Here is a 14,109-nt window from a genome sequence, read left to right as displayed (position 1 = left end):
ACTAGTTTCATACAGAATAGTGGGTTTTTTGCTCTTGGGAGGGCTGGCTAGGTGGTGTAGTGTGGGGAGGACGCTCCCCCCCTCCAAGCTTCCTCCGTTAAATATGTACTGCTTCTCTGCAACATGGGGCTGTGGTGCAGGTGTGGTCTGAAGTCATGTCAAGCCTTATGTTCCAGTCTTTGCCACAGAATAATTTTTCTCTTTAGAAATGTATGGTAAAGATGGCTTTCATCATCGTAGCTATGGGGCAATGCAGTGTCCTCAAGTCTGCACAAGACGGAAAGAAAGAAAACAGCAGTTTGTGTTAGAGACTGCTGTATCCTTCTTGCACCTGAGAGAGGATGTAAAGCAGCGAGCAGAACTGAACAGCTGTGATCCATATACTCCATCGTTAACACGTTTTAGTATGAAAACACTTGTTAGGTACAATGTAACTGTAGTTAAGATGTGTGTGTGATTTCGCACATACTTCAGATCTGCTCCTAGGTAGGTCATGCACAAATCTCTTCTGAAATGCTGTTTGCCTCTAGGAATAAATAGGACGAGTGAACTGTGTAATTGCTTCCAAGCCATGCTGTCAGGCAGCACCCTCCTTGCATGGGGAGGCATGAGGCACACCTCCTTATCTCTGAGCACCTATCAACATGAATGCAAACAGGTGACACATAGGCCTCTTGGTTGTGTGTTAAAAGAGGTGGTGCTAGAAAAATACTCCTATTGGAAGCACTATTGCCAGTGTGCCCTAACTATTCCTTTAGCAGAGTTTGGGGTAAGTGGTATACTTTATTTTAAATTGCTGTGCTTGAGGACTGTCCGATTAAGAGCATGTTCAGATTTCCTGAATTGTACACTGTGCATGTAGGTACAAATTTTTATTTGCAGCTCAGTGCCTTTTTTTTTTCCCCCCTCATGTTTTCGTTTATTCATCTCTTTTGTGCCTTCTTCTCTTACCTTCTCCCCCCCCCCCCCATCAGCCCTCTAGCAGCATGGGTTTTGCATGTTTTGTGCAAGCCCAGTTCAAAATGCATATTCCCTGTCCCCAGACTGCACAGGGGAAAGCCTGCATGCCAAGCCAATTTCCTTAATTTATGCAGTAGCAGCACTGCCATAGTCTTGAATGTTTTATCACACCGTAGGGTTCTGATATTTGTGTTCTGGAGGCAAAAATGCGAGCCTGTTAATACTGAAGCCTATTAATGTGAAAGTACCTTGGATTAGGAAATCCACTGAACAAGAAGAGCACTTGTTTAGCAGAGCATCCCCTCTTGGCAAGCCACAATCTGGATATGTGTATGTGGAGGCTCCAGAGCAGCAGCTGTATGGGCACAGCTTACGTGATGGTTGTAGGGGTCCTGTCAGCAACAGAAAAGGCTGGTGGAGTTTTCCCAGCACTTGGTCATAACCCCTGTCTATCTGCATGCTAGGTGAAGTGCAAAGCTAGAGCTGAATGGAATTTAAGGAGGAGTTTACAAAAGGCAAGACCCTGGAGGGCTTGATGTGGAGCCTAGAACTGTGCCCATCAGTGATTTTTTTCAGCCAAGGAGTTCTTACTTTTGGAAGCAAGATTTGGGAATGATCATTTAAAATGAACTCAGATTTTTTTTTTTCTTTTGGTGACCTGATGAATTCTAAGTGTATCATCAATTTCCTCTGGTTCTTCCTTTCCTACTTCCCACTCCTGATACACAAGGTACAAAAATCTGGAAGAAAACACTGGAAGGTGTGAAGCTGTAAAGTCTTATTTTAAAGAAAGCAAATTGAAAGGAAAAAATGGCATGGGTTTTTAGTAACAGGGCCATGACTTTTAAAAACCCCACAGCAGTTTTTGCTATGAATATACTTTGCTGTGAATATATTTTTATTTCTGTTATGTGGAGCTGGATGTGTCTGGGCATTAGGACTGCAGGTCTGGGAAGTAGAGGGTGGAGATCACTTTTTAAATATTTGTACAGGGAGGAGGACAAGGCTTGAAACTGCTATGAAAATAGCTCTTTGCATGTCTCCAAGGATAGGTTAACTGTGCAGGATTTCACAAGAACCACTCCCTGGAAGTATTTGAATAATAGATTGACATTATGAGGTGCAGTGAAAGGTGTGTGCATTTCAAAAGGCTAAGGAGAAAATTTCCTTCTCAAGCAAATCCTTCAGATGCATTTTTATGCCCTTCCTGTGAAGTGTTCCTAGTTCTCTGTCAGTCATTTGCAAATTGTATTTGTTACCAGCTCTATGGAGAATTGAGGTTCAAGCGGTCCGAATGATGTGGCATGTTTGCCCAAAGAGATACTCTAGAAATTGGATAGAACACTAGGAACGCCTTTAGGTTTTGCTGCCCCAAGGTCTAACTGTGACCTCTCTTACCCAGAGTTTTCACCCAGCTCTGTCCAGTGGCAGGGTGCAGCTGAACCGTAACAGTTTCTTACAGCTCTGAGGAAGAGCTGTAGCGCCCTGTCTTCCTCTATAAGATCTTGCACAGGGTGCATGATAGATTAGCTTTCTTACAACATTAATTAGTGATTTGGTGGCACTATCATTTGTATCTGTTATGAAAAGGTACCTAGTTATAGCTAGCTAACAAAATATCAACAAGACAAGGCAAATACTTCTATACAGGTAGGATAGCATCGTAAAAGATGTGAAGGTAACTTGGCTTTGTAGAATATACTGGCCCCAAGATTTGCATTTAAGCCTTTTAAGCAACAATTAGTTTAGGTGTATTGAAGCTGAAAGAACATTTACTTGAGTAGAGGGGCAGCTTACACAGCCCTTTGCCCTTGGAGATCATGTAAGGGCAAATGAAAAACCATGTATGAGATGAAAGTCTAAATCAAACCCAGTCTTTAGTAAAAAACTCTTTGTTTGCCTTTTAAAATATTTTTCCCTTCCTTCTAGTGCATTTCAATTAAAAGACTTTGTAGAGCTACAAGGTAGGCAATCTGATTTTACTCTTTTTTTTTTTTTTTTTTTTTCTTTTTCCTTTCCCAACAGTGGGGAGGATTTAAAAAACAACAAAACCCCAAAAAGCCCTTTGCTGGTACATTGAGTGTGGCTAATGAGTCAGGGCTTTTAATTTCTTCAAAAACTGTTCTTATGTCAGTGTGTGGCTGCCTGTTCAGCTTGCTTACTTGAATATGCCGCTCCTTCAGACCAGATTGTGGTGTATTTATGTAAAAAGCTCATACTATTACTGCAGGGGTTTTTAGTTCAATTTTTTACTCTATTGCGCAAACCTTTGTATTAAAACGCCACAGTGGAAAGTGAATTGGCTGGCTGTGATGTGGTAGTGAGTGTGAACTCTGTCACCTAAACCCCCTTTCCTGCAAGATTTTACTGTCCTCAGTGGCATAATGCAAAATACGCCTTGGCTGGGGAAAGGGAAACTTGAAAACTGGAAATGGCAACAAGGTGTTAGATGCTTTCCACTGACTTTTCAGTTGGAGAGTATCTGGGTGTAAATCTGACCATCGTCGGTGTGTGAGTGTGGTAAGTCCCGTCATGGCTAAGTTGACTGATCACGGTTCTGTCTTGTAACCAAGAGTGGTACTTACAGAGTTGAAGCTTTAAAGATAGTTAAAGTTTGAGAGTTACGGTTTTAGCTTAACAGTGGTGATTGAGATACGGAGTTTGTTCTAAACCTCAAACTGTCAGTTGATATTCAAGAAGTGATTTGATATTTTGTCATTGATGCAAACTATTGCGGTGTTTGACTTGAAATTATTATCTTTATGTAGTTCAAGCTACAAGTAGTTCCAAAAATACTTACAGTTGAAACAGCACATTTTTTTTCTTTTTTTTGTATATTATTTCATCATCTATCTTATTTTTTTGTATTTTGGTATCTGTTTCCCTCCTTCATAAGAGGCAATATAATGCCAGTTTTATGTTGGTTTTAGAATGGTTATTTTAGGCTTATCTTTTCATGTTCATATGTTTGAACACAACATAAGGCAGCTCTCTACTGTTTGTTTGCAGGGAAGAGAGGCTCAGTAGCTACTCAACAGGGAAGTACTAGTGCACTTACATCAGTCTTTCTAGTATCTAGTATACGTGAAATTTACCAGTGATTTTTGTAATATGTTCTAGCTCTTACTGCTCTTTGTTCACACACTATCGAATATGGTTATTTTTTCAAAGGCTTAAAAGGATAGAAAGAAACTTCATAAAATGTGTACAGGCCACACGAAAATGTATCTTGTTTAATGGCAATTCAGGATCAAGATTTAGTTTAAATTATTAACTAGCATCATGATGAAAACTTTAAAACCTTTGAAAATTCGTCCTCTAAATAAAGCAAACCCCAACATAAACAACAAAATGTTGCTTGGTTATTTTTCCTTTTTGTATGAAAAAACTTATTTGAGACTGAAAAATAGCTATTAATAGAAAACGATTGTAATTTTTATTTAAATACAGTGGGCCGTCAGACATTTTTTTTTTCATATGTTAATAAACGTCCCAGTGAACGTAAAGTCAGAATTACATTGCTTGTAGGTTTAAGTAGCTTTTGCCAGCTTCCATGCAGATTATAAATGGTTCTGCAGTTCGTGTTCCAGATGTCTTGAATACTTAGATCTTGTTTTCCAGTCTTCTCCTGAAGTTAAAATCTCTTTCTAGTAGGAAGAATGTTATAAAATTAACTATGTCCTTTTTCAGTCACAGCTGCATTTGATATTGGTAATTGGCATAATTGAGAGTTTAAGGTAAAACCAGCGTACAAGTACAGAACTGGTCCCACTGCTGGATGCTCTGTGGTACAAACCATGATTTATATTTTAAACATTTGTCAAAATATGCCTTGGCAGAGTTGTTGACTAACTAATCCTTTTTTGCTTTGCTTTTTAAGGTGTCTTCTGAATTCTCACTATGTCTGATGGGGACTATGATTACCTCATAAAATTTCTAGCACTCGGTGATTCTGGAGTAGGAAAGACCAGCCTTCTTTACCAATACACAGATGGCAAATTTAATTCCAAATTTATCACAACGGTGGGCATTGACTTTCGGGAAAAGAGAGTGGTGAGTCTTCACAACCAGTGAAAGTGGTAAAACTGTAAAATGGTACCTATCTTGGTGATGGCTAGAATCTATTTAAAAAAAATCTGATCCTTATGTGTAGGCATGCAATCAATACTTACTGTGTACTTAATCTCTTGACAAGGAAATGATCTCATTTGACCTGGTTATTTTTGTCATTGTTGTGTGTTATCCCTTTCTGTTTCTCCCAAAGTTTAAGTAAGAAGAGCTGATCTAGGCAACCATTTCTTACTGCTCAGCAAGTGTTGATGAGTGTATTTACTCCAAGAGTTGTGCACACAATACCTGGATTAGCACTTTTATTGTTAAACTCTCTTCAAGAGGAAGGATTGGGCTGTAATAAAAATGTTGTTGTTTCTTTTTTGAACCAAAATGGCTACTGTACAAAGAGTGCAATGTTGATTTTAAAACACATGAATGAAATGGGATCACATGATACATGGAGCTGATTTGGCTTCCTAAGCAGTTACCACTACCAGAGAAGAACTGTGAAAAATAAGGTAGTTTGGGGTGCATTTTTTAAGCCCTGAATTGTTATTAAACCAGGCAAACATACGTTTGACATGAAGCTGAGCAGTGCGTTATGATAACTAATTGGATGCTCGTCCTTACCGCACTCAGAAATAGAGCTGGCACAAATTTTTTTAGTTCTTATGTAGAAGTATTAAATGCCTTTCAGTGTAGTCTGATGATTTCCCAAGTGTCCAGAAATCCGGATGGTGTCATGGGCATTGTGCAGACTGGCTTTTGATGGATGACAATGCACCACTGTAGCGCAATGAGTAAATATCTTAGTGAAATGCGAAACTGGTCTCTTGAAGAAGTTACTGTTCCTTCTTTGGGATAGTAGACGTGGCAGATATGCTTGATCGGCGTATTTGGTAACGCAGGATAAGGTTTAGGTTTCACGACCTGAATCACGTAATCCACAAATTCAGCAAGTTTATGTGTCTTTACCAGAGTTACAAACATATCTTTAGTCTTAGGTACAATGACAGTTGAAGGTAAAGAAGATGACCTAACATGAAGTGTTCTAAACAAGACATGAATCTATTTTCATCTGATCCTTCCAAAGCTAACAGATGCCCTTATTTATATTTTCATGGCAGTACTCTCTTCAGCTTTTATTATTATCATCCAGTTTCTGCTTTTTAAGCTCTGATATGATAAGATCTACTCTCAGCTCTTTTCCAGCAATCTTTTGGCACCTAAGAAGAGATATCATTATCTTCATGAGTTTGCTAATGAGGTTCTGATAGTGGTATGAATGTATAGCCAGATTGCATGATCCGATGGTAGCTTTCTTGTAATTATATTTTAATTTGATCATGATACAAGATAATAGGAAAAAGTTAGAAAATGAAAATATTAAAATTAAGCTTGTCTAATGAGACAATGGTCGCTGTAAATCTGTTTTGAGTCCACTGTCTATTGGATAATGTTCTTCCAGTTTCAGTTTTTTGTAATTTTGCATCTAATTGAATATTCAAAAATAAGCATCATGTAACCCATATTACTTCTGTCTTATAAAGCAGGGGGACTGAATTGTAGCTGGGATCTTTGTGTCGACAAGTGCTCCATTTAATGACTTTAAATGTCAGTTATTTTGTGTTCTACAGAGGCTGGACTGCTAACACTCAGTCTTGCGAATTTACCTTTTACAGGTGTATAGACCTAACGGGCCAGATGGTGTTGGTGGCAGAGGACAGAGGATACATCTTCAGCTCTGGGATACTGCAGGGCAGGAAAGGTATGTTCCACCACCCACCTAGCAAGTAAGGCTGTTGTCATCAAGCTAGGTGCAAACAGAACCAAGTACATGAATTCTCTTTGTCAATTGTTCCATTTCAGTTGTACAATGGAAGATGGGAATGTGCGCTTACTTTAGCAGTGATGGAAAGTTTCCTATGAATACCCATTAAATTACAAGTGTAATTTACAACTCTAGAACATTTAAACTGTAATCGTTGCTTTTCATCTTTTGGAAACTGTCAGTTTATTTTTTCATGGCCAATGCATATAGATGCTTTTAAAGGTTTTCTTTTTTTAGTTTTCCTTAAATTTCTGTAAATATGTTGAGGTCTTGGGAAGGTCAGACAGGTGAAATCACCTCAAAAGATTCTTTTCTATTTCTCTATCAAAAGACTAGCAGCAGTGGTTGATGATCTTAAAATTAAGAACTGATATGTACAGGGGAAAAATTTCTGTTCAAAGTTTGAATTTCATTCTTATTTTAATTTCTGAATCTTGATCAAGTCATGCTTTATAGCATAAGTCTTTGTCTAAAGCTGTCACACTCAAGTGAAATGTCCTTGACTTCCTTAGGCCTTGATTAGACCATAGTAATGTCAGCAATTCTTGTTATGCAGTCCCTCCTCCAGCAAAATGATTACGATAAATATTTTGTTCTAGTTAATTCAGTCTTAAGTTACCTCTGGTTTATGACTATACGCAATTATATTTTCTAAGTAACTTGTGAGACGAGCCAACTAATTTGACTTTGCTGGCCTAGGTTTCGTAGCTTGACAACGGCTTTCTTCAGAGATGCCATGGGGTTTCTTCTACTCTTTGATCTGACAAATGAGCAAAGCTTTCTGAATGTCAGGAACTGGATAAGTATGGCATTTCTTTATTTTTTCTTTATTTCTTTGCATGGGTGTGGAGAGGGCTATTTTTATAAATATGGAGTCTCACTGAGAAAGAGAATTGAAAATACTGGTTTTTATAGCTTTCTCAGCAGAAGAAAGTAAATGTTGCATTCATAATTGTGATAGCTTCAAGTGGTGGCTTCTAGTGCTGACTTGAAATACAGCTTTGTCTACTGGACTTTGAATCTTAACCTATATAAAAGCAGGATGAGAGAACATCATATCCCCAGCTCTGGTGATATTCAGTAATGTAAGTGTGTGGAAAGCCTGTGCAAAACTCTGTTTTGACTCACCTGAAGCTTTGTCAGCAAAACTTGATGGAAGGCAAGTGTTACTAAGCTGATGTATCTAGGCGAAGGAGTTCCCAAACTGCATCATCCACCAGGAGAGGGAAGCATATCCTTTCCTGGCAGCTCACTGAAGATGCTTGGTGAGCCTAACTTCTTAAGCTACAAATACAGAGCTTCTGTGCTGACTTTGCCAGGCTTCTGCTCCCCTGGCTCGCTCCCTGGCTTTTTCATTGGGTACATGATAGCGGATGTCCACCTGTTCGCTGGCTCCTTGTGCAATAGCAGAAGTCCTGTGAGATAACAGAGAACATACTTGTTTTCCATCTTTCCAAGAGTAATTTTCCTGAAGGACTTTGTGTCCCCTGAAATGCAGTAGTGCTCTTAATGAGCTTTATGTGTGACAGTAGGTTGTGACCCCAATTCGTGTTGTTGCTGTTAGGTCAGCTACAAATGCATGCATATTGTGAAAACCCTGACATTGTATTATGTGGAAACAAGAGTGATCTGGAAGACCAAAGAATGGTGAAAGAAGAAGAGGCTAAGGAACTTGCAGAAAAATATGGGTAAATAACTTCCTTCCAGTTATTGCTGTGTTTAAAGCAGAATGAAATGTTTTGTGTAATGCCTTTTCTGTATACTGAAAGGTTATTGTGAGAGTAAGTATTTTAGAATGCTTAACTGGCCAGTATTGATACCTTTTTTTCTGTCAGAGATTACTGGTTTCTGCATTGCTTAAAAATTCATCAGTATTGCAATACTCCTGCACTGGAGATTGGTAATTCTTCTTCTTTCCTTGCAGTAAACAAAGTAAGTTTTCACAAACATTCTGGAAAACAGACAGAATTTAGCTGGAGAGGTGGGTGAATGATGGGAGTCTAATTCTTTGTTCTTGCCTGTGCTGAGGCTTTCTAGGGGCACAGGAACCCCAGGTCTCTTATAAAATGAAATCCAAAAGAGCATTTGGTGAGGTGATGAGTGTCATGTCAGATTTTAGGGAAAGCAAAAATAATTCCAAGCAATGATATCCTAATTTACAAGCTAAGCTTGTAATTTACAAGTTTTACACAAGTTTGCTGTAAGGTAACCATTGTCTCTAGCATGGCCATGGAAACATGTGGCCTCAGTTTCTTTGAGAGCCTTGGGACCCATTCCCCAGCATTTGCACAGTCTGCTTACAGAGTGCTGGGTTCCCACAGAAGAGCAGTTCTGGTCCAGACCACGGTTCCCCAGTTCCCTAGTTCTCTGCCTCCTCCTCAGTCTTCCCTCAACTGTTCAAGCAGTTTTGGTAGGACTGTACCTTAGGTGAATTTTTTGTGGCTTAGCTCCGTAGGCGTAAGCTGTGTCTTATTGCTGTGTCTTACTGCAGGCATCTGCGCGCTCACAGACTCCCAGGGAGAGTCTGAAAACCGAGTCAGACCAGCAGGAAGACAGGGTAGCTTTGCCCTTCCCCACAGGCACAGGTCATGTGTTCCTAGAGGAACTATGTGAAATCTTTGTTTCTGTCGAACACTAATTAATCCCATAGCACTCATACCCCCTTAACTCTTCCATGGGTCTCATCTCTGGATTACATTGCATTTCAGCGTGGATCAGAAGCGCACTTCTGAACCAAATATTTTGTTGTGGTTTGATTCACATAGTGGAGCAGCTTTCTAGCATGAGAACTGGATTCCTTCTCGGTTGAAGAATAAACAAGACTATGTGCTCTAGCCAGTAATCTGCGCTCAATCTGGACGGGTAGATGAGAGCTGGTCCAAAGTAAAGCCTACAGAACGTGCATAGCGTGAACGCTAGGTCAGCAGTGCTGACTGCCTTGTTCTGGAGGTCCAGCCCTCCTGTGCCATGCTGTTTCCTATCGCATAGTCACAAATTAGCTTTCCTTGACTTTGAAGAATCATTTGAGGCAAATCACAAGCAACCTATTAGAGCAGTATTACCTTATTATTTTTTCCTTCTGCTGCGAAAATGCTTGTTTGAAGTCAATGTCACACAGACAACAGCAAGTGCAGACGGTACTTTAAGCAGCTACTTGTGAAGGAGCAAAAACTTTTAAACAGCGGTTGATGGCTTGTGGCTATTTCTTACAGATTTGAAAGGGATCTCTCTGTGTGACTTTTGGAAATAATTTATTAAATATTTATCTTTGTGGGTGAAAATGCCAACTTCATTTAGGAATAGGGAGCTAAAAGTCGAAGTTATAGATCACGTCCAATATGTTGGCAGTTACAAAGTTCTCTGCCCTCTAGAGATGAGACAGGATAGCTGATGGGAGTCACTCCTGAGGGGAGCAAAATAAATCCTGCTTCAGCACAAGTGTGAGATAGTGAATATCCCCTTTCTGTGGAAAGGCGTTGTGCTGTTAGGTGATGTACTTTGAAAATGGTTGCAGGAGACCTACACGCTGAGGCAGTAAGGTAATACTTCGACGACTCATTGAATCTTGCAGGTTAAGTAAGAAAGACTTAAAATTAGGAAGTGGTAATACCTGTCACTTGGGGAGTAACGCTGATGGAGCTGCCCTAGCACCACCCTGTGGGGAGCACCGAGTATGGAAGCTTGAAGCCTACAGACTCGCCATTGAAACATCCTGATCCACAGCAGGAATGAAAGCTAGCAATGTATTTTCAGTACCCAGGTGCCCAGAAACACTTGTTAACAAAGACATAGGTAGTCTGAGCAGGGAGAATATTATTTTTTTTTTTGTTACGTAAGAGAGTTTATAGTTGAAGTGCCAACAGAACAGTCACATTTTGTAGTGGTAAGGGCACCACATTAGGAATCTGTACTGCCTTGCCTGCAGGGGAACATCCATACTGGCAAGAATCCCTAGCTGATGTAGATAGAAATCAGTGAGGAGGACACTTGTGCACACAAGGCCATATAAAGTAATTGCATCTCTTGTGGGGAACAGGGCTGAAAAAACCAGACCTCAGGAGCACAGCTTCAGGAACTTATACTGACCAGTGCCTCTGTAAACTGTGGACTCCATGATGTAAATTAAAGGTTATCCTTCTGCCCTACCTACAGAGTCAGCCATTTCATTAATTTATTTTGCGTTTCAGACCACTAGCCACTTAGTGTCTTTCTGCTATGGAGTAGCAGTTGCCTTTGTGTGACTTCTAAGTATGTGGCAGTAATCTTGTACTGTTTTTTCTCCTATGAATATAATAAACTGTGTCAGTTTGTGGTTTTTGTCTCCTGCAGAATACCGTATTTTGAAACCAGTGCAGCTAATGGGAATAATGTAAGCAAAGCCATTGAAACTCTGCTTGACCTCATTATGAAGCGCATGGAACGGTGTGTGGATAAATCCTGGATCCCAGAAGGCGTAGTGCGTTCCAACGGGCACAGCTCTACAGAACAGTTGAACGAGGAGCAAGAAAAAGGCAAATGTGGCTGTTAGCTCTGTTACAGTGAAGTTTAATGTATATCATAAAGTATAGTACAGTTGCAGTTTCACTGTTTAACTTATGGACAAATCCCATTGTGTAGTTATTTAATGAGCTATATTAATTCTTGATATTAATTTTTGGTTTTGTTCTCTCAAACAACAAAAAAAAAGTTATGTAGTTTATTAGTGATGGGACAGAGGTTTAATTTGGTGCAACATTGGATATTCCTCTAATTCTCTAACTGGGAGGGAAGGGAAGGAGAGGAATTTTCATTATCAAATTTAGAAACATGCATGGGCAGTGAGAAGGGGTAGCCTTCTGAACTGAGGGATTTTCAATTGCCCTTTGAAGGCTGCATTAAATGCACAGACTAGGCATTTACATACTGTGACAGCTCATGGTCTCTGTTAACAGGAAGCTTACAACATGGTCCTTGGTTTTGAACAGAAACATTTAATCATTTCATCAATCAATAACAATCTTGAAGAGCAAATCCTGTGTTCTCCACAAAAGCCTGCGAGTAGCTTTTCCTTGCGCTCTCAAACCATCGATTTTTAGTGATCAAAACCAAAAGAAAGGTATTCTATATAGAATAAAGAGCTGCAAAGAAGCACAGGGGCACGTATGTAGAGCATTTTGGGTATGTCATGAAATTGAACTTGTCAACTACAACTGTACTATATCAAATATATCCAACACAGCCTATAAGACCTCCTGAAATAATTTGAATTTCTAGAACATGCATATACATATATTTATATGTAAATGGCATAACTGTACATCTGTTGTTGTGTTTCTTTTATGTTACCGATCATGTTTCAACAGGAATGTAGGGGCAACCTAGATGTCAGCAAAATTTCATCAGAGCTACTGCTTTGCACTGGGTTTGTTTTACCAAACACAGATTTGGAATGTTTCTTCAAATTGGATTGATAAGTGAATGATGATTGTCTTCTGGTGAGATGCAGCTAAGATACCAGTTCTGTCTAGATCAGTATTTCTATAAATTTATAATGCTCGTTTTATTCTGCCAACCTTTGTGTCATGTATATCTTGGCTATCATATATTCCTTTATGGCTTGTTCATTTCCTTTAGGTGGTATTTAAAAAAGAATAGAGTTGCTTTTCTTTTTTTTCCCCCTATGGATCACATAAATGTCGATTTTGGTTTCAGTGGATCATGTTACTCTTTGATCATTTTTATTTATTCATACAACCTAAGGAGCAATCAGTATTTTTGGGGTCTTTTTTCCAGACTGATTTATAAGATGTGCCTGGCAAACTGTTTTCTACCCTAGCAGAGGTTGTATAACTGTAAAGTATTGCCACTTATAGTCATAACATGCCAAATTGAGTCTTGTTAGACTTTCCACAACAGTTTGTTTACAAAACTACAAAGCTATTACTTCTTTAGAAATTATGTATTTATTTATTTAAATATTCTAACTGCTGCATTTTCGGGCAAGTATTGATACCAGTTTCAAACATGAATTGCAGCATAACAAATTTTTTGAAGGACCAAAAATGTTTCTAGAATAGGAGCTAATTAAAAAAAAAAAAATATTTGAAGTAGCCTCTGGTTATATTAATAATACAAGAATAAGTGTTAAAACTTGGTTCTTAAAATATTTTACAAAGTAACACATTGTTCTTTAACACAACATGTAAATATTAGATTTTTATCACAGCCTACACAGAATATTTTGAAAGTGCAATATAATTTGACTGCTTTGGGGCTAGGACAGAGATTAAAGCAATTTATATTGAATAAATACAGTTTTGTGGTTGGGTTTTTTTTTTTCCTACTGTACAATACCAAGTTTCTAAAATGCTTGTAGACCAGCATTACTGTAGTTTAACTCAGAGTGCCTTTTGAAGTTACCATCATGTTTCTGACCAGTAGAGTATCGAGCTACTGTAGGACACAATACATTTCAATGTACTGCAGTGTCTGAATGTCTTTTCATGTAACTCTTTGCTTTTCAGAGGGTTGCAGTGGAACTTTATCATGTGTTAACTTTAACGGGAGTTTTTGTGCTTATAGCTCTATCCAGTTCCTGAAAACATCCAAGGATTATTGCAACCAACTACTGAGCTAAGTGACTACTGAAATAGTGTAAAAAAATTTCCTTTTGAATACTTAGTTTAGATTTGATATTAAATAGTAAATGCTGAAACTGTCATATTTTTGTTATGCATATTATATGTCACTATTTACTGTATAAAGAAGTCTACATAAAATTGCTTTGATGTCAGCGTTTGAAATGGGCTGTAAGATTTATCAGTTTGAATTATTCTGTGACAAAACTTTTGTTCCCTTTTTAACTCTCACGAGAAATCATGGTAAATGTTTCTTGACAGCAAATTACAGTATTGTTACAAGTCTAGCATTGGTTTCAAAACAAACAAGGAAACAAAGAATTCTCCGTGATGAGAAACACTTACTTCAAGAAAAGTTTTTTCCATCCAGTGTCAGACAAAAGTGTTGATCTGTAATGGAACAAAGCTTTGGGAAGGATTTCCATTATGACACTTTGTCCTAGGATTTCGTATTAATATAAAACAGTTAAACATTTCTTATCTGAACTTGTTAGTTTGGTGGGGTGCCCGTGGCTGGATGCCAGGTGCCCAGCAAGCTGCTCTATCATTCCCCTCCTCAGCAGAATGGGGATGGGGGTGTGGGGAACAGAAAATAAGATGAAAAAAAATGCTTATGGGTCAAGCTAAAGGCAGCATAACGAAGCAATA

At 38.7% G+C, this 14,109-nt stretch overlaps 1 protein-coding gene across 7 annotated transcripts in view; it reads left to right on the top strand.

The window, feature by feature from the left end:
* RAB27A (RAB27A, member RAS oncogene family) overlaps positions 1 to 13,602 on the top strand; it is a 33,927-nt gene extending 20,325 nt beyond the window's left edge. For 6 of the 7 annotated variants that reach the window (XM_040599710.1, XM_040599713.1, XM_040599711.1 and 3 more), the window contains 5 exons: positions 4,841 to 5,013; positions 6,696 to 6,781; positions 7,544 to 7,647; positions 8,409 to 8,532; positions 11,174 to 13,602. In XM_040599710.1, coding sequence (XP_040455644.1) covers positions 4,861 to 5,013; positions 6,696 to 6,781; positions 7,544 to 7,647; positions 8,409 to 8,532; positions 11,174 to 11,372 — 666 coding nt within the window. In that variant the 5' untranslated portion in view covers positions 4,841 to 4,860 and the 3' untranslated portion in view covers positions 11,373 to 13,602. Of the gene's footprint in view, positions 1 to 4,840; positions 5,014 to 6,695; positions 6,782 to 7,543; positions 7,648 to 8,408; positions 8,533 to 11,150 lie in introns of all 7 variants that reach the window. The other variant, XM_040599714.1, reaches the window with a different exon arrangement.
* The last annotated feature ends 507 nt before the right edge of the window (positions 13,603 to 14,109 follow it).

The sequence above is a fragment of the Falco naumanni genome, chromosome 7 (assembly GCF_017639655.2).
Source record: "Falco naumanni isolate bFalNau1 chromosome 7, bFalNau1.pat, whole genome shotgun sequence".
Classification (NCBI taxonomy): Eukaryota; Metazoa; Chordata; class Aves; order Falconiformes; family Falconidae; genus Falco; species Falco naumanni.
The sequence above is the reverse complement of the archived record's forward strand: the minus strand, read 5'-3'. Positions and strand labels throughout refer to the sequence as shown.